General features: G+C 28.9%; 1 protein-coding gene across 2 annotated transcripts; it reads right to left on the reverse strand.

Moving 5' to 3' along the window:
• Positions 1-165: 165 nt before the first annotated feature.
• lqfR (clathrin interactor lqfR) lies at positions 166-18,456 on the reverse strand. 2 transcript variants are annotated; one of them, XM_031988220.2, is made up of 9 exons: positions 17,837-18,423; positions 11,654-11,733; positions 10,909-11,027; positions 10,331-10,707; positions 10,031-10,247; positions 8,894-9,437; positions 8,669-8,803; positions 3,812-4,045; positions 166-3,450 (listed from the first exon to the last, which is right to left on the reverse strand). In XM_031988220.2, exons 1-9 carry the CDS (start codon positions 17,875-17,877, stop codon positions 3,356-3,358), a joined length of 1,842 nt encoding a protein of 613 aa, XP_031844080.1. In that variant the 5' UTR covers positions 17,878-18,423; the 3' UTR covers positions 166-3,355. The 2 variants fall into 2 exon arrangements, with proteins under 2 accessions (XP_031844080.1, XP_031844079.2); XM_031988219.2 differs by lacking the exons at positions 166-3,450; positions 3,812-4,045 and adding an exon at positions 4,185-7,209 and having other exon boundaries at positions 17,837-18,456.
• Positions 18,457-19,389: the final 933 nt, after the last annotated feature.

Below are 19,389 nucleotides of genomic sequence, written 5' to 3' on the forward strand. Positions count from 1 at the left end.
TTTATTTCATTACTACACATATTCGTTATTGAAAAAGTATTAAAGGAGTAGATGTGCAATGTCAGTTAATTAATCGAGAATTACTTTTATAAAAAAAAAACAAATTAAAAAACCTATATATTACATATATATTTATTTATTTATTTTTATTCGAGAATATGATGAAATATTTCATTTCTAAGCAAACACAATTATATTTGAATTTTAAAGGAAAGCACTATACAAAAGGATAATTAATTGAATACTGCCAATACTGGGAAAAGGTACTTATAATGTTAAAAGTGAAATAAATTAAAATAGTTAATAATTCGTATTAACACCAGCACCAATGAGCATTTAATAACGATAAAACTGTGATGTAAATATAAATACCTGAATTAATAATTACAAATATCGCGACTACTGTAAACAATATTCAGTCCAGAATCGACAAGTAAAATATCTGTTATCATTCGCACGTATGTATCGTAAGCGACATAATGACTATCCTGAATTTTGTATCAGAGGAATAATAATTTGTTTATACATAGAACGGCAAGGCCTATGTAACTATATGTTCTAAACGCGCGATTAACATTGATATGTACCAGTATACATGTATTGCTTAATGATTTCAATCTAATACTCCTTATTTGCAAAATATTTCGATATAAACGCAACTATACACATATAAAGATGTAACAATAAAAATCATTTTTGAAACTTTCATAAACTAGTAAATTTTTGTCACTTGTTTCATATGTACATAATAAACAATCACAAACTTATAAGTATACTTGTAACAATTACATAAATGACATTAACAAAGTGTAATTAAATAAAATTTATAAATCATACTCGATAAACGTACAATGAACAATATCATCGCGCGCAAATAGCATAAAATACAATTCGTACTTAAACAGAAATTAGTGAAGTATATTTGAAGGAGATAAATATCACTTTTCTTTCATATTCGTCAACTATAAATTGATATTAATTTTTAAGTATATATAACTTTCAACCAATGTTTTACATAAAAGTTTATAAATTTCATTCATTAACAAAAAAAGAAGTAATTTAATTTAGACGATTCTAATTTTTATCCATTTTGACTTTATAAAGGCCTCTGTAAGTTCTAGACTGTAAACATGCCTCTGTATATCAAAGCGGCTTCAATGATGGTATCACGCCTACTCATATTGACTATACTTGTTTGTGTTTGTACAATAATACACACATGTGTATGTACATATACTGATACACATATCTATGTATATTTTAATACTTTAAAAATATATTCCCATCTACATCAAACATTTTGTTTCATATAAAATGCTCAAATAATGGAAAATGCAAAGGATTCGTTTTTCCTTTACAAGATTCAGTCTCTGATACTCGTATAGAAGCCTGTAAGTAATAATTCCATATCAAGTTATAATAATTCAAACGGGATTTGATAACAACTTAACAATAAAACTGCCTGATGTAAAATACTCTTAAACATGTAGAATGTGTTTAGGACACCTGTACTAAGTATATTAGTAGTTATAATACATGTTCTATAAAAGCAATAGATCGCCAAAATCATTTGTTTAAGAATATACGTAAATACAAAATTAAACTTTGCTGCAAATTCTGAAATAACTTCCTAAATTTTTCTTCTTTTATATTATACATAACAAAAGCTTACAGTATTCATTATATTAAAATATAACTGACACATAAAGAGTTTTTACTACGAAATATATAATATACGTAAGATATGTATACAATTGCAAATAAAAAATAACGAATACAGCATGCAGGCAAAATTTGCAACTTCTTTTCATTATTAAGTATTCTATAACAAACCATTCCATAATATATTTCAGTATCATGCAGCAAAGATTTATGGAATCATTGCTAATAAACAGCACACATAAAGGAAATATTACTTAATAATCTAATATAGTTAATACTTAAGTATTAATAATTATCTTTTTTCTTCTTGATTGTTATGTAAACAATTATTCGGAAAGATATGCATTTCTTTATTGTTAGTAACAAGTAACTAAGGAAGTGCTATTTAGTAGTTTTTACTTTCTTTGCCTACTTTAAAAAACTTCTAGAATATCATTCAATCACAAGGATGATTAAATTTCTTGTAGTGATGTAATTACATAGCTACAAACTCCTCGAATAGTTTACAATGGACCATAAACACATAATATTATTAAATCACCATGCTGAGTAGAACGTTCTTAAAGCGCGGAAACATTCTGTTGCGCCGATATTGTGCCTGTGCTTTTTCTTTAAAATAATATCTCGTGTCCTGCCATGTTTTCATATTCATCTATTTTTTTTCTTAAATAGTACTAATTTCATATAACTCCGATAAATAATACTAAATTCTGTTTCGTGCAAAATTAATTATAATAGGGAAGCACTTATGATTAGTGATGTTATTGCGTCTGTTTATTCTTCCTTATAGACGAATATCATCAACATTAAATATTCATAATAGAAAAGTGAAACGATTTTTACATTGTTAAGTTAACAATGTAAGCGCAGCTTTCTAAAGGCTGCAATAATTATATTTAACTATATTCAACCATTGTAAAAGCATTCTCCATTCCCTCGAAACATTAAATAACGTTTAACAGAATGTCTCATATTCAGTAGTAAATAAAAGTAGTAGTATACTACATTCCCACATGTTTCTATATGTCACTTTCATGCATACATTCTTATAATACATTATACACGTAAGGCATAATCCTGATTCGTCGTAAAATTCAATTTACATTATGTATAAAACGTTTAGGACAAGTCCGTCTTGATTTGTTCCCGCATAATTTGCAAATAATATAAATATTCATTACAAAAATGCAATATTTATATTGCGGAATGTTACTGAGAACATATATTATCTAGAAGTATCACTTTGACAAATACATGCTCGCAGATATATTGAAACTTAATAATCTATACAGTTGCTCTAAAGTTTTCAACTAGTCTTGTAATTTATTATGTAGCACTTGTCGCGAGTATATGTATTACCTTCCTCGATAAATTGCTTTTCCGTTTTCTTAATTAATTGACAAAAGTAAGGTAATAATAATAAAATTCATGTAGTGAAACATTAACGAACTATTCAACTCAAAATTATGCAAAATTCAAAAATTGAAAATACTTCTTTTTCAATTATTCGTGAACACATGATTATGCAATATATTTTACTGACCATTTTGCTTTTCACATTTATATTATGTAATTGTTTACAGCTGCACCCTGTATATATAATTAGATTATCCGCCCAGAAAATAGAAAATTTATTTTAACTTCAGTTTATGCCTTTGAGTTCACTAATATCAGCATTCAATTAGTTAAAAGTTCATTGAAATGCAGGGAAAAATGCTGGATTTGCTTGTTGCTGTTTTGGTTGTTGTGGTTGAATCATAGGTGATGCATATCCCATTGTTGGTGATGCTAAAATAATTACATTTTCTTTGTTATACAATCTGTTTTTATATAAATCAATTACAATATATTATACAATATAGTCTACAAAATTTAAGAGACTAAGATTAAATAAATTTATTATTTTTATATTATATTATATTATATTATACTATTTTGTCAACTTAATATACTAATAATAATATTTGTAATGGATTTTAATCATAAAATATAGAATTGTGTTGTACAATAAAATTCTAATATACTTAATTTAGTTCTAATGTAGACCAACATTATTAGATTTTGAAGAATTTACTACAGAATACATTTTTTCTTTAAACTATATTAATAAATAAATCGATCAATTTTACACATTTCATAAATTACTTACTCATAAGTTTAATTTGATGTTGTGGACTATTAGTTGCCAGCTGGTTCATCGTTGGTGCAGGTCCTGCTTGTTTGATTTTACTTCCCATTATATTGTCGAGGTCTATATTCAATCCTGAACCAGCCCATGTAGATCCAACTTGTACAGGTGTATTACTCGATATCTGGTATGATGTTTTGGAATTGGTTGTAGTAGGAGTAAGAAGATTTGTAACAGGCGGTAATCCAATTGATCCTAAATGTGACATTTTTTAGTTGTAATAATACACTATTTTCTCTAATACTTTATTACATTCCCTTATTTATGTTACATTAACTTATTAATATGTTAAAAAGGTAAAAACATGTAGAAGTTAGTAATCACAAATAAGTTCCTTATTTATTTAATGTAAAATGTATTTGATCATTACAATTCTTCGAAAAATGACGTATTATAGTTTTATATATCATATTGTGTTTGTGTGTTTTTATTTGTTCATGATAAGTAATGAAAAAATAGAAATATTAAAAAATTCTTTTAACCATACTAAAATTTTTTAAATTAAGGGGCAAACATGCGATTCAACTATTACTAATGAAATGTAGAACTTAGAATGGAATCGATCAAAGATACTACTTTGGCACCTAACATTCTACATTCCTTATCATGATCGCCAGTAATTACATTCTGGGACAAATCTAAAAGCCATAATTTTATTTCAATAACAGTTTCAAATAGTTCGTTTATGATTGCATTTTGCGGTACTGCAATTAATACAGCTATGATATTTTCCATGACTGCTATTCTAACTTTTGCTTGGTCGTGATATCGCAGAATCCATGATAATTCCAAAACCTCTTTTCCCATTTTAGAAGCCAATAAACAATTCTGTGCTGATACCATTATAGTAGACAATGTTCTTAGATATCGAATCAACAAAATGTTTTCTTGGTCTGAAAATATTTGCAACCCACTGTTTAAACAAGTGTCTTGTTTGCCAAAACCATATAACAGTGGATAGAAAAACGAGGACGCAACATTTCCAAATTTATTTTTAAACATTTTAGGAGTCTGTGTGCTATGTGCAAATTTTCTGGTATTTAATTCAATTCTCTTATCGACAATTTCTCGCCAATTCTGCACAATTTCATTATTAGGTTTTTCAAATTCATCAAAGTCATCGTTATAAAGTACTTTGTACTGTTTACTTTTTTCAGTATCAATGAAAAGTGATACCTTATTTGAAATTTCTTTTTTCTTTGGTTTCACTTCCAATTTGCGAAGTGTGCAGTCTTTGTCTTCGATAAGCGGAATACTTGATAATTTTCTTGCTGATTCTGCTAATATATCTAGAAAAAATAATCGTTGTCCTACAGAATATTTGTCCACTCCTGTGTAAAACTGTTTACATAAATATTCAGCACATTCTTTAGGATAAACTGTAACTATAGCTACACAAGATTTGAATGTTAATACGTCAAAGTTTTCTACATAACAAGAGTCTTTAAGAGTAACAAGAAGCTCAAGTAATTCAATAGCAAATGATACATCATCGCCTGGTAGTTGTGACAACACTAATTCCTCACAGACTTCTAATGATTCTGAAAAAATATCTGGATTTGTGGAACTTTTTTCATTCACTAAATTATCACGCAAATCTCGTAAATAAGCTGGTCGCAATTTTTCAGTAACTTTGGTATCATGAGACATATCATATTGCACTAAGTCATCATCGCTGTCTAATTCTGAGTCATCCTCCTTGTTGCCTTCAATTATTTTATTATTTTTTGAAGTTCTTTGTTGACAAGTATCTGATTTATGTAAACTTGTTACAGAAAAAATGTCTTCAGATTTATTGTCACTTGTTTTAATGTTTTTCTTGGGTAAAAGGCTACATTCTAGGCCCAGTTCATATAATTTTTTATCGCCTGCTGTATCGAATTGAATATTATCAGGAATTAAAGAACTCATTTCTACATGGTCTTTTGTTTCTGAGTTTTTGGTTAACGTATTTAATGCTTTTATGGACTGAACTAAGTCTATCACTTCAGTCGGCATACTTTCATAGTTAAAGGTAAGTTTTGGTGCATCCTCTGACTCAGATAATTCGTTAGTAAAAATTTCACCTACACACATTCCCATTGCTCGTAAAATAATATGCGTACATTCAAGATGAACTGATATACTGGAAAATAACAATCTTTGAATATTATCTCTTTCATTTCTACTTAAATAATCCTTTGATTTCTTCAAACACATAACAAGCAATTTTGTAATATATTTATGTTGCTCCACAGAAGTATGATTCAAAGCACTTCTATCACCCCAAACGTCTAACAGTTTCATTAACAAATCAATCAAAACACGATTTCGATTTAAAAATTGTGATAAGTATGAAGAAAGATTTATTATTAAATTTTCGTCATTGTAATAACACATTAACGGAATTTTTGTTGTTAATGTGTATTGCCAATTTGAATTCGACAATGTATCTCCAAAAATTGAATAAACTCCAAACTTAACATCACAATGCATCAAAAATGATACTGCTATTGGTTCTATGCTTGTTGTATCTAATGTTTTTAATATATTTTGTATTAAACTTTGTTCATTATTTTTATTTTCAAAACACCATTCTGCTAAGATGGTGACTAGAGGTAATAAACTTTCTGACTTTGAAATGATGACTAATTTGCTGATTAACATTGCTAACGGTTTAGTATCCGCATTAATACCATATTGTAACCCATTATTTATGAAAGATATTGCTCGAGAAATATGAAAATTTAGAATTTTAAAATATATTTGTGGTAGAAAAGTATCTAATGTTTTATTTTTCAACTTATTGGCTACTCGATTAGGTAACGAAATTAAAATTTGAACAGTATCACGCCACATTTGATCTAATTCTTCTTCTTGCCTTATATTTTGTGGTCGACATTTGCATACATTGATTATGCCAGAGAATAAAGAATCACTTTTTACTAATAATTCTAACATTATTGAAATAATGTGAATTTTCTTCTCGTCTTCAGCTTCTTTCAAAGCATATGTGAAGACAGATAAAGATTCAGCTAAAATTGGTAATGTTGCACCATCAACAACTATTAATTGTTTAATTATTGGATCTAATGTATCATTTTGTAATGGCCAATTATAGTCAAACTTTTCAATAACTCCCTCTAAAATTCTTCCATATAACATACAATCAATTTCTGAATCAAAATCAAGATTGCAATATTTTTGTGGCGTAAGTGGACCAGGTAAAAATTGAATATATTCAGAAATATTTGACTTCAGCTTTTCCAAAGTATTACGACTTTTGATAGGACCCATACAACATAATTCTTCCAAAAGTTGATTCGCAGCATGTTTTGAAAGACTTTCAGCTGAAGTGGTGCTTTCTTCCATCTCGAAAGCTGTAAGGAAAGTTTCTCTTGGGGGCATTATATTATCTTTAAAAATATTTTGAAGAATAAATAAAACATGCACGAAATTTTAAAGAAGAAACTCATAAAACACAATACAACAAAAAGATTTTAAAATTAAATGTAACATAAAATGTTAGTACATTCAAGATTCTTGACTGTATGATTTAATAATAGTGAAGTGTACTTTATATAATTTCAAGCTTTAATGTTACTGAAAATTTAGATGTGCATAGATATACATATATACATACATGTACATTTATATTATATATATTAGGGGTACCCAAAAGTCATCAATCTTTTTTTAAATAGCTGAGTTAATTTAAGATGATTTAAATATATTTATTAGTGAGGATTCAATGCAGCCACCACAACAACAAAAACTGGTAATATATACAAGGTCGTTTTGAAGATTAATAAGTGTCACAATGTTGTTTAGAAAATTTACCAAAGATGATTTAGACCCGAATGATAGGTGCTAGAAGTGGAAGACCTAATGAATTCAATAATGATGCCTTAAAAGCTCTGGTAAAATTGGATCCTAAATTATCCGTGTAGGAAATAACTGATAGACTTTGTGCTACTTCGTCAATAGTACAAAGACATATTCATAAAATTGGAAAGATGCATAGGCAAGGTATTTCGATTCCACACCTTTTATCAGATATGAATAAAAAACAAAGACAAACAGTATGTACATCACTATTGACTAGGTAGCAAAATGATCCGTTTCTCAACAAAATTATCAAGTCAATGGCTTTTCCCAAACTAACCTGCTATACCTACACCTAAACTGGGTTTGACATTGAAAAAATGTTACTGTCCATTTGGTAGAACAGTTCCATAGGCATAATTTATTTTGAATTATTAAAATCAGGAGAAATAATTAATGCTGACCTTTACTATCAGCAATTAAACCAATTATAGAACAAACTTGTCAAAAAAAGACTAGCTCTAGTCAACAGAAAAAAGGTTATATTGCAACATATTAACACTAAACCCCGTTCAGCAAGAACAGCTCAAAAAAATAAAGAAAAAAGAATAAAGCAACTTGGATGGGAAGTCTTACCACACCCGTCCTATTCACCTGATATAACGCCATCAGATTATCACTTATTTAGATCTATGGAGCATCACCTTAGGAATACAAATTTTCGAAACCACAACGAAGTCGAGACTTACCTCCAAACATATTTTTTGACACAACCAGCAGATTTTTACGAGAAAGGAATCGAAAATTGACTAAGAATATGGCAAAAGGTTATAGATAATGATGGTGAACATATAATTGATTAGACAAATAAAGAATATAATTAAATGATCATATTCAGTTTTTAATTAAAAATTAAAATTACTTATGGGTACCCCTTATATATACATGTACGTGTATAAACATTATTGAATCACAAAATCTTGAACGTATTGACATTAATAAAAAAGTGTTTACCTCCTTGGTTAGCCACAACAGGAGAACTCATGTTCGTAAAAAGATTGGAATTATTGGTATTGTTCGTTTGTCTGTCCATAGGACCACCAGAATTTAAAGTATCTAAATCCGACAGAAGATCCGTATTTGAAGATGCTACGGAAAGAATAATCTGATATTAGAATTTGTACACTTACTTAAAGCGAATAACAATTAAATATTATTTTTAAATTATCTAAAACATACCAGTATTATTATTCAATGTTTGTTGATCATTGAGCACTTGTTGATTTAAACTATCAAACAAATTACTATTAGCATTAAGATTTTGAGGAAGCGTATTTGCAGAACTCATAGTCGTTAAAGAAGGTGTGCTAAATGACTGTGTACTGATGAACATAGTATTATTGGCATTATTAATCACTGAACTATTAATATTTGGTATTGTCGATCCCATTAAATTTATTTGTGCCTGTGGCAATTGTGATTGTACTGAAGGATTAGATATCGTTAAAGACGAGTTAAACGCAGACGTAAAATCTGCAAATTCATCATTACTGTCTTTCGTTTTGACAGTAGGACTTCCAAATGCACTCGTGAAATCTCCAAAGTCTGTATTCGCATTTTGACTTTGTACAGTAGGTTGAACATTTGCCCTTGGATTAAAATCTTCATCATCATCAACTACTGATTTTGTATTGGTCTCATTTTGAGAATCAAAAATATCATTTTTATTCTTTTGCTTGATAGGCAAAGACAGGGAATTATTTTGCAATCCAGATATACCATTCTGTAAATTTAATTTTATTTATAGTTATTTATATTTAATAACAAGCAGGGTGTCAAGGTGTAAAAATTAGTTTTGAGATGATTTTGGATACAAATTTAATGCACAGAGTTTTCCAAAATAAGATGTCATGACTACCACAGCGCGATTCTACACTTTCAATTTGATAGAAAAAGATGTAAGAAATGACTGAAAAATTAATTTTGATCTTAAAAAAGGACTAAAATTTTGTATTGCTGCACATATTCTACTCATTGAGGAGGTAAATAGTCTGAAAGGAATCATGGATCGGAAATAAATAGTTTAATTGCAAATTGCTGTTGAAGTTCCCATGGGAGAGTAAAGGATCGCGATATCCAGTATAATTACTACACGTTGTTATTAGTCTTGTAATTAACAATGAGTCACTAGCAAATATACGGAACTTTAAATTCAGATTTCTCAAAAATGAAAGTTCATTCTGTGGAATGCCATAGGGGTTTTACAATATCAGATGCATGTCACAGTTTGTACCTAACATCATTTCTAAAACGATTTCAATATTCTCACACTTCTCTTATAAAAACTATAACCATTGACTAGTATCTTTTACTTACATTGGATTGTTCTCTTCCATAATTTGCAGCAGCACCCAAATCTACTTTTTTAATAGTTCGTAAAAATCGCGCTGGTGATGCATTTGTGGAAGCAGTTGATACAGTATTGGTTTTATTAACATGGTCTGCGTTCTCCATTGTATCTCTATATTCTCTGCCACCTCTTTTTGGATTTGGATGAACATCGTTATCTGAATCCTCTCTTTCACCATCATCGCTATCATAAAAGAACATTAAAAAAAAATGAAACAAACAATACGTGTTATATCTATTTTTATCTAATTTAGTTGTGCAATATACCTGTTGTTTGTATCTTCAAAACCTTTACTACGATTATCCCAATCATTATATGCGTCTATACTACTTTTACCCCATTTAGGACTATCCGTCCACCTATCACCACCACCAAATCGCATTCCCATTGCTTCACTGGATAGGCCAACATATTTGTCCTTGTTCTTTTTTGCTTTTTTTCTCTCTTCCCTTAATTTATCGTCATCTTGTATGAAGTCAATTAATTCCCTAACTTTATGCCTTATGTTAATTCCTTGATCTTTTCCGAATTCATCAAAGCAAGTGTAATTTTCTAATGATCTGAGATCATAAATATGTTCCCTAGACGATGTGACCACTCTTTCCGAACCATTACGTACCAGGTAATTCAAAAGTAAAAGAGACTGCAAAAGAAAAAGTAAAATTGTTTTAGGATGAAAGGATAATATAAAAGGTGACCAGAAATCATAGTAAAATTCAATTTTTAATATCTTCGACTACTAATAAAACATTATTATAATTGATTTTAATAAAAAAAAATTATATGAGAAATAAATTTTCAAATAACATGCGATTAAATTCGTTCACAGTATAAATGAACATACCTTGTAAGTCCGACGCCAATTTCGTCTTTCTTGCAACATCCGTTTCCACAACATGGACATTACCTCGGGAAATTGCTCGTATGTGAATGTAGCCTGAGCCAGTTCTTGCATCATTGCCCCTGAAGTAATGCAAGCAGTACAATTAATTTCACTATACACCGAACTTCGAAGGATAAAAGTACAAAGGAGTAGGCAAAACATTATTACATATGCATAAAAAAATTGCGTATTAAAATATTTAACAATTTATTTTACAAAAACAATCAATATTTATCGCTACACTCAATGCTCTATAAAATTATTAAATCAAATTTATCGTATCAAACTTGTCTTATTTCTTTTTGCCAATTAAAAAATATCGTAATCAACTAATTATCTGCCCGAAAAATTGAAATCTTCGTAATCTTTACCTGCATTGTTTCAATTATACGTAGACTATGGATTTTAAACTCTAAATATATCGTATCACAAAATTTTTATTGACAGTGGAATTACGTACAATGAACTTTACAAATGTCTAGTGAAATGTTGTATTTTTAAGTTATTATACAAAACTAAATAAGTAAATCAATTTGACTTTAACTGACTTTAATTGTTAATTTTTGTTTGAGTACTTATATCATGCATATTAATTTCATTAATTAAACTGATATGTATTTATTTATTTAATAAAATTTTATTCGATGAAACATTTATTTAATATTTATCTAATAAAATATACTATAATAAAAAGTAAAATTCGTACCGGTAGGACCCCACGCATCGTCATTTGTGGCTTCCCGAACTTTGGCCTCCGTTTCTGTGTAATTCATTACCACATTGGTCCTGAAAACCCCGATTTCATTTCATTAATGAATAGTTAACAATTATAACTGCCAGTGATCACATAATTCATATGAAACAACGCGTATCGCGTTGCCACTGGCTCCGATGTAAAATTACTTTCACTGTTTGCGTGCAGATCGCACGAACGAACACCTGCTAATTGCGTAATAATTTTACGCCTCCGCTCAAACACAATACTTTCATGCTTTCAGTTTCCAGTAGCGTGGACATAACTTTATAGAATTCCGATATCGCTCGGCAAAAGAAAAAGAATGACTTTTATAGAATTCTGTTTGCGATCATATCGTTTTAATATAAGCATGGGATTTATTATTATCATTACAGGGTTTGCTTGATATTTCTAGATACATGTAAGAACCATTCCCCCACATGGAGTCGCGTCTAAACAGGTCAAACCCCCATATTCCGGTCACTGATTTCATTAAAAGTGTATATTAATATATTTATAATGTATGCAAGTTCTCGCTACCAGGTATTGAAAAGGTTCCGAAAATAACTGTTTGAAACTGTTATGTATCGGTTTCAGTTCTTCAAACAGTTTTGGAGATCTGAAATAGATTCATAGCTGTTATTATGTAAGTATATCGATTCTGAGCTATATTGGTTTATATTGGATATTATATCAGTTCTATATCGGTTCTACAACTGTTATTTTTTTATTTTGCATTTCAAAAAATAACAATTATAGGACCGATACAAAACTGATATCGTAGAACCGAATCCGAAACCGGAACCGATACATCTAATAACAATTATGATTCTATTACGGTTCTCCACAATTGTTTCAAGAACCAAAACCGATGTCATAACTGTTTTCAACCCCTGGTTGCTACATACGCGACGAAATTTGATTAATCCACTTTCCCCACCCTTTTAACCTGTTAAACGAAGGTCGAATGCATCTATAATATATTCTGACGAATAGCTAAAGCAAAACGAAGAAGAATTACATGTTTATATAAAAATATAAATAATTGATCATTGAAAGAATTTGTACTATCTTGATTCTAAGATGACGTGTATACTCGTCGGACGCAATTAACTGATTAAAAAGAGAACAATACTTTCTCTTTATCTCTTTAACTGCCCTACTAGATTACAAGTTTTTATTATAAATGTGTCGTAAATCCATAAAAAGGTCAAAGTTGATATTTTTAGTATTTTATCTGTTTATTACAGATCTTACAGATAACATTATTTTTCTTTTAAACTTTACTATAGGGTAACAGATTTTTAAATTTAAATTCAACAGACAATTCCGATTCGGATGTATTCGAGCGTCGCAGCAGAAGGGTTAAATTTATGCCCCTTTGAAATTATGCCTCCCAAAAAAGAAACGTTTAAAATGAAATATAGTTCTCGAAAGGGAAGATAAACTTGACTGCTACTTACTCTTATCGTTGTTTAATATTTATCTATAGGTGTTTACTTTTCGAAAAGCAGGTTAAGAAATATCAAACAAGGTTTTCAGGTTTATCAGTTTATTTACGCGAAATTTTTTTTCCCCGGCGTATGTATCTGTTATTCGTATTATTCAAATGATTTTTGCAAGGGTTACCAGTACATCAGATAAAAGTGTAAATTATCATAATTGAAGAAGTATGCAGTCGCGAATTTGCGTTGAAACAAAATGCATTTAAAGTGTCGTGACATCGCGTTTCGAAACCTTCTGGACGATGCATTATTAGACAAATAAGTAGGTATTGTGGAAACATTACGAATAGTTCGAGCAATTCCGTACGAATGTCTAGACAAATTACTTTGACTATTTAACCTATTCCCACAGAATAATGAATCAGACTCGTGGTGTATTTTTGTATTTTGTGTGGTGTATTAATAAATATTAATACGTCACATATTTCGTTTTTTCTGTAATACAACAAGTATTTCTACACTGCATCGTCTAAGCGCATTTTTCCCACAAAATATACAAAATGACCACTGCGCGAAGTAATACTTAAAGTTAACGCTAAAACAGACAGATCAAACTTACTCATTTCTGATATTTTTCTTTACAATCGTTGGAAAAATATAGGCACTTCTCGGAGAAATTAACAAATAACTTGATTTAGTAATGCACAAATTAAAATATCAATCAATAAGAAACTCAACAGACTCTTATAATCCCCACAAAAAAATAAAATGAAGTCGATTTGACTGCTCGGTAAGTCTAGCGTTAACTCCTTGATGGCTTGATTTTGTAAAATATTTTATAAATCTGCCGTATCATAACCAAAATTTTTTTATAACAGTTGTGTCCACAGATTTATGGCAAAATTAAATAGCATAAGCAGAAATGTTCAAGATGAAATAAGTCGCACGGCAGAGTTAACCCTATGGGCCGAATTTTTTTTTCACGACTATAAAATAAGTTTATATGATATGAAATTAACAAACATCAACCTGTAAATATAAATTTGCAATATATTCAATAGTTTTAATAATTTCATTGAAACGAATATAGTATGTAACTTCAAAGTTACAACAACGTTGAACGCTTAAGCCAGTGTACAAAAATTTAAGTTAATTAATTATTTAATTTCATTGACCACCTTGCGGTAAGAAATTAAATAAATCAACAAAATGCCAATATATTGGTGTGCGACTTCAGAGTCATACGAGGTTATAGAGGGTTGACCCCTTGTTATACAATGACGAGTGAGACTCTTGACGAAGATTTCTAGTTTAATTTAACACGTTCCGTCTCAGACTGTTTTTTTAAGACTTTCCGTTTAGGCCGTATGGAGAGTATACGATCCACACTTTTACAATTAAATAAAATTAAATAAACGCAGTATACATGATATTAAGATGTTTATATTTGACTCTACAATAAATTTTTAAAAAGTTCTTCGTTTTTCAATGAGAATTCATTTTCGGTCTGAACGGAAAATTCAGAGTGGGCCGTATACGCCCCAGGTGACACGAAACGTGTTAATAGGAAACAGTGTTTATTGCCTACGGATCAAAGCAAAAACCTATTTTGCTATTACCAATTTATTATCTTCAATGTAAATTTGCACTTACAGTGGAATGGAAAATTCTTTTCAATTTTCAAAAAATTGCATTATCTACATTAAAAATATTTAACGAGTGGTAGTAGTCCATTAAAAATGTACATCCAAAATTATTACAAAAAAGATTAAAACTTGTATACTTAATATTGATTGCGAAAAAGTCGATAATTCTCTTCTTGAAGAACATACAATAATTTTTACTAAGATGAATAGATACAATCTAACAAGAAGAAATAAAGAAACTAAGAAATAAATTATCATTAAAAAAACTATTACACCGTATATTATTATTTATTAAAACAATTCATGCATTTATGGTATATACACACAGTAAAATTTAAATATTTAGCAATATGAAAACAACTTATGAAACATTTATTGCGTCTAAGCATGCATAACATTCGAATACTTTTGTTGCTAACTGTGTGTAGAATCCACATTGCAATGGGGATCACGTTTTCACGGTTAAATTTTCTGCTGTTATCTAGCTGAACATGCAAACTCTTCGGATCACATCTTGTACATATTTATCTTCTCTGAATATTTTTCTGATAAGAAGCGATAGTGTGACATCGAAGTGTTCCGACGACGCTTTCGAAACAAGGCGCTTGCCTAAAGGTGAAAACTATTCTCTCAAATGTACGAGTGTAAGAAATAATTATTTCTCGTAATAATTAACATATAATCATTCGCATAACTTATATTCATTTTATACAAATAGTTATATAATTTAAACCAAATTAAGTAAAAATGAATGCGTTCATTATAGTCGCATAAACAAATATTTTAATCAAATATAAAACCTTTACAAATTCTCTTTATTTAACTTACCCTTCTCAATGTTTAACAAATTATTTAAAATGAATGTATTAATTATAAAAAAGAAAACGAAGTTATACATACAATCGATGCATTTTTATGTTTATAGCAAAGGTAATATAACCGTGTAAATGGATAATGTGTAATAAAATTGTTAACGTTTAGTTGTTGTTGAAAAAAATGTAAAATCAAGCAATAAATAAATGTTCGAAGGTAAAGTTCTTCGTGGGAATCGCGTATCAGTTGAAATAACAATCACGTTTTAAATCAGGATCTTCACATGGTCGTCTGTGGACTGCATTTGTATTCAGAAAGCACTGTTTGAGATAATAGTGTTCTTCCGCTTCTCGGTTTCCACGGATCGCAAAGAACCTCGTGTTTCCGATCGTAATTATAAAGAAACCTGCGACTATTATTAAAATAAATAATATATGTAAACAGCAATCACATGTTTGTAATTTAGGCTTTACATCTTGTAATAAAAAAGTATTATATAATGACAAAAAAGACTAGAGAATATTATAACAATACAAAAATATATATAATGTATATAACAATAAACAACATCAGGTTGACTAACACGACGGTCACCGATAACCAGAGCTTTCGAATCGCTTGAAAACAATTGCAAGAAGAAAACTGATATCAAATAAAAATATTTAGTGCAATAAGTAACTAAATAATGATATAACCTAAAATTTACAACACCAAATCATTAATAATTAATTCTAACACCATTTACCATTGTTATCAAAGAATAAATAATATTAAACGAAACGCTCAACATTTTCGTGGTGATCAACGTGTTAATAATACATAATATATTATATAAAACAATATAAGCAATACTTATATTTGAGAACCACTATTTAACACAACACTACCCCATGTACACACAATGTATGTGTAAAATCCGGTGCCGTAATATATTAAACACACCCCACGATACCCATAAAAAACGGAAGCCAAAACGTTCATCCAAACGTGACATTCTTTCCACTTTCAGTTTTCATGAATATCTTTCTCGCGCATTGGCTAGAACCATATGAAAGCATAATTTAACAACAGGTGTTAATATCACGCGGGACCGCGTGACTTTCTCTCGAACGAAATTTAAACAAAAATAAAATTAATGAATTTGTTAAAAAAATCGGAAGGTTTCTTAAATTAATTATTTCACTACACAGTATCGTAAGAGAGAAAAATGTATTATTTATTTATAAATTTCTGTCCTCAATTACCAATATATCTTTGTGATTATATTGAAGTAGTTTTATTAAAGAAAACAGGTATTTCATCGATGTAAATCATTTCCTTACTATTGAACATGTAACACTTTTAGAATTAGCAATCGTATACGGAAGGTACGGAAAGTAACCTGTTTTCAAACTTGTTAGACAATTTATTTACCAGTTCCAGTTTTTTAAGGCCAACTTACTTTTCATTATATTTTTTTCCAAGGAAAAATTAATGCAACTTTTTAATTTAGTTTTAATAATCGTTTTAAAAACGAAAGTTCACTGACAGAGATAATGAAATAAATAATTCGATTGTATCGAATTTATTGTGAACGTAAATATAACATCTTTTTCTACATAACCAAACATGTTGCAATAAGTTATATAAAAATAGGAAGTATTTGTTATATTCTTATCTTGTTTAATACCTTTTATAAATATTATTTTGTAAACAATATTCAAAAGAATCGCTGCTTACAGTAATAATGCATAACTAATCGTGATTAAATTTTATAAACATAATAGAAATTAAAAGGAATAAGACAAGTTAAAAAAATGGCAATGAGTATAATATATAGATTGTTACTAATAAAACGCATGAAAAAATAACTGGATTATTTTATCTTTTATTAGTAGTACAGCATTGCTTGGCACCATGTAAAAAGATGTTCTCTGTTATTTGACCTAGAAACTTATACTCGATCAAATAATTATTTCCCAATAATTTATTTAATCAATGAACCTATATCTATATGAAATAAAAATCTGTATGAAAATAAGTTTAAAATAACCTTGAGTTAAAAATTTTTTATTGAATGCAAGAAATAAATTTCAATTACAAACTTGAAGAGGCATAAAATGGTTTATTAAATAATTAAGAAAAGTGACTATCAATGAATCGAGAATTTAAAGATAAATCGTGTAGTGTATCGAAGCAAGTGGAGTAGAGTGCGTTGGAAAAAGTAAAAGCAAGGTTAGATCGCGTGTAACTGACTTAATCATACTTACGCCTTATCCATTAACTCCCTTACTTTCCACATGTTCATCATCGTACTTCACACTTTTCACTAAATATAATATGCGTTTTCCACGAAAAAACTACGGAACTTACACCGAGAAATGTTTACCAGATGTTTTTGGGAGCATTTGATTTCGCGACGGCGACGACGAACGAACGTCACCAGACGGTAGCCATGTTATCCCTTCCACGTTCTATTAAACTAATAATCGTCACAGGTGTTTTAAGTCTGCCAACCTCACTTTCCGTTATTACGAGTTCTTCTATCAACTTTTTTTTTCTTATTTTTTCGCAATATTCATTAAGCGAATATTTAATTCGAAACTACAAAAAATCGTTTGGACAATTGAAATAAATAAATTTTAATTAAATGTTACGTAGTGAATAGAAAATGTTCATCTTCATAAAACTGGAAGTAAATTAACGTAACTCAGTCAGTTGTCAATTATAAACTGTATCATGTTGACGTTTAGTCATTTAAAAATGGAACTGTCATTCGTAGTATTTGGCATATTTACGTTGTATTTAAATATAAATCCGTTTGAACTGTTGCCAACTGATTATTTAAATCTGACGGCAATCAATCATACTTCACGTTTCACGTTGTTTAAAATAACATACCGAACTGAGTCAGTCCATTTGTTAAAATAATTGTTCAAACTTGAGAACGTTTGAAAATTATTCTTTTAGTTATAAATAATACATTTTTATTTTTATCACATATGAACTTTTTGCATGTCAAATTAAATATATAATTGTATTTGGTATGATATTGATAATTTCTCTAATAACCAAATCAATTTTTATGTTACTATACATTTTTAGTAATTTGAAAAAGATTAAAAAATGTAATGCATATTATTTGTAATTTATTCGGATTTAGAATTTATTATAAAAGATTAATAAAAATTGACGTTTTATCATAATTATGCATTTTATAAATTTTTTAAATCATTTTATATAATGTTTTTAAATATTAATAAATATGAATTTTAGATTTTTATTATTACGCAGTTGTAAAAAATACCTGTACGTCGTTGCAGAAAGATATGAAAATTATGTAAAATGATTTGAAAACAGGATTATTTCATGTATATAGAAATTCGAAAAAAATAAATTTAGAATATATTATGTATAAAAATAATAAAGCTCCTCCTATTTCTATTTTTTCCTTCTGAAATATTTTATTTTGTAGTTTGTTTTAGATTATTTTACATAAATATATTTTAACTAGTGCACGATCAGCATAGTAGCCTTTACAAATTATAACTTATTAAATGTCAGATGGTGCTACAGCAGCGAATTTGTGGCAGTTTTATTTTACATTTCATTTAAACAGAAGGAACATTTAGTTCTTACATTCGCTAATAGAATCCATTATTAAGGTAACCTTGCTTTAGACATGTCATTTATTTATCGATTTTTTATTTATAGGAATCGGTTGTTGAAAAACCAAATAGACTCGTTAGTTTTTTGAAATTACATATCGAAAGTACCGCCACGGAGAACTACAGAAACGACACTCTGATTTTTCGTAAACTAA

The sequence above is a fragment of the Nomia melanderi genome, chromosome 2 (assembly GCF_051020985.1).
Source record: "Nomia melanderi isolate GNS246 chromosome 2, iyNomMela1, whole genome shotgun sequence".
Classification (NCBI taxonomy): Eukaryota; Metazoa; Arthropoda; class Insecta; order Hymenoptera; family Halictidae; genus Nomia; species Nomia melanderi.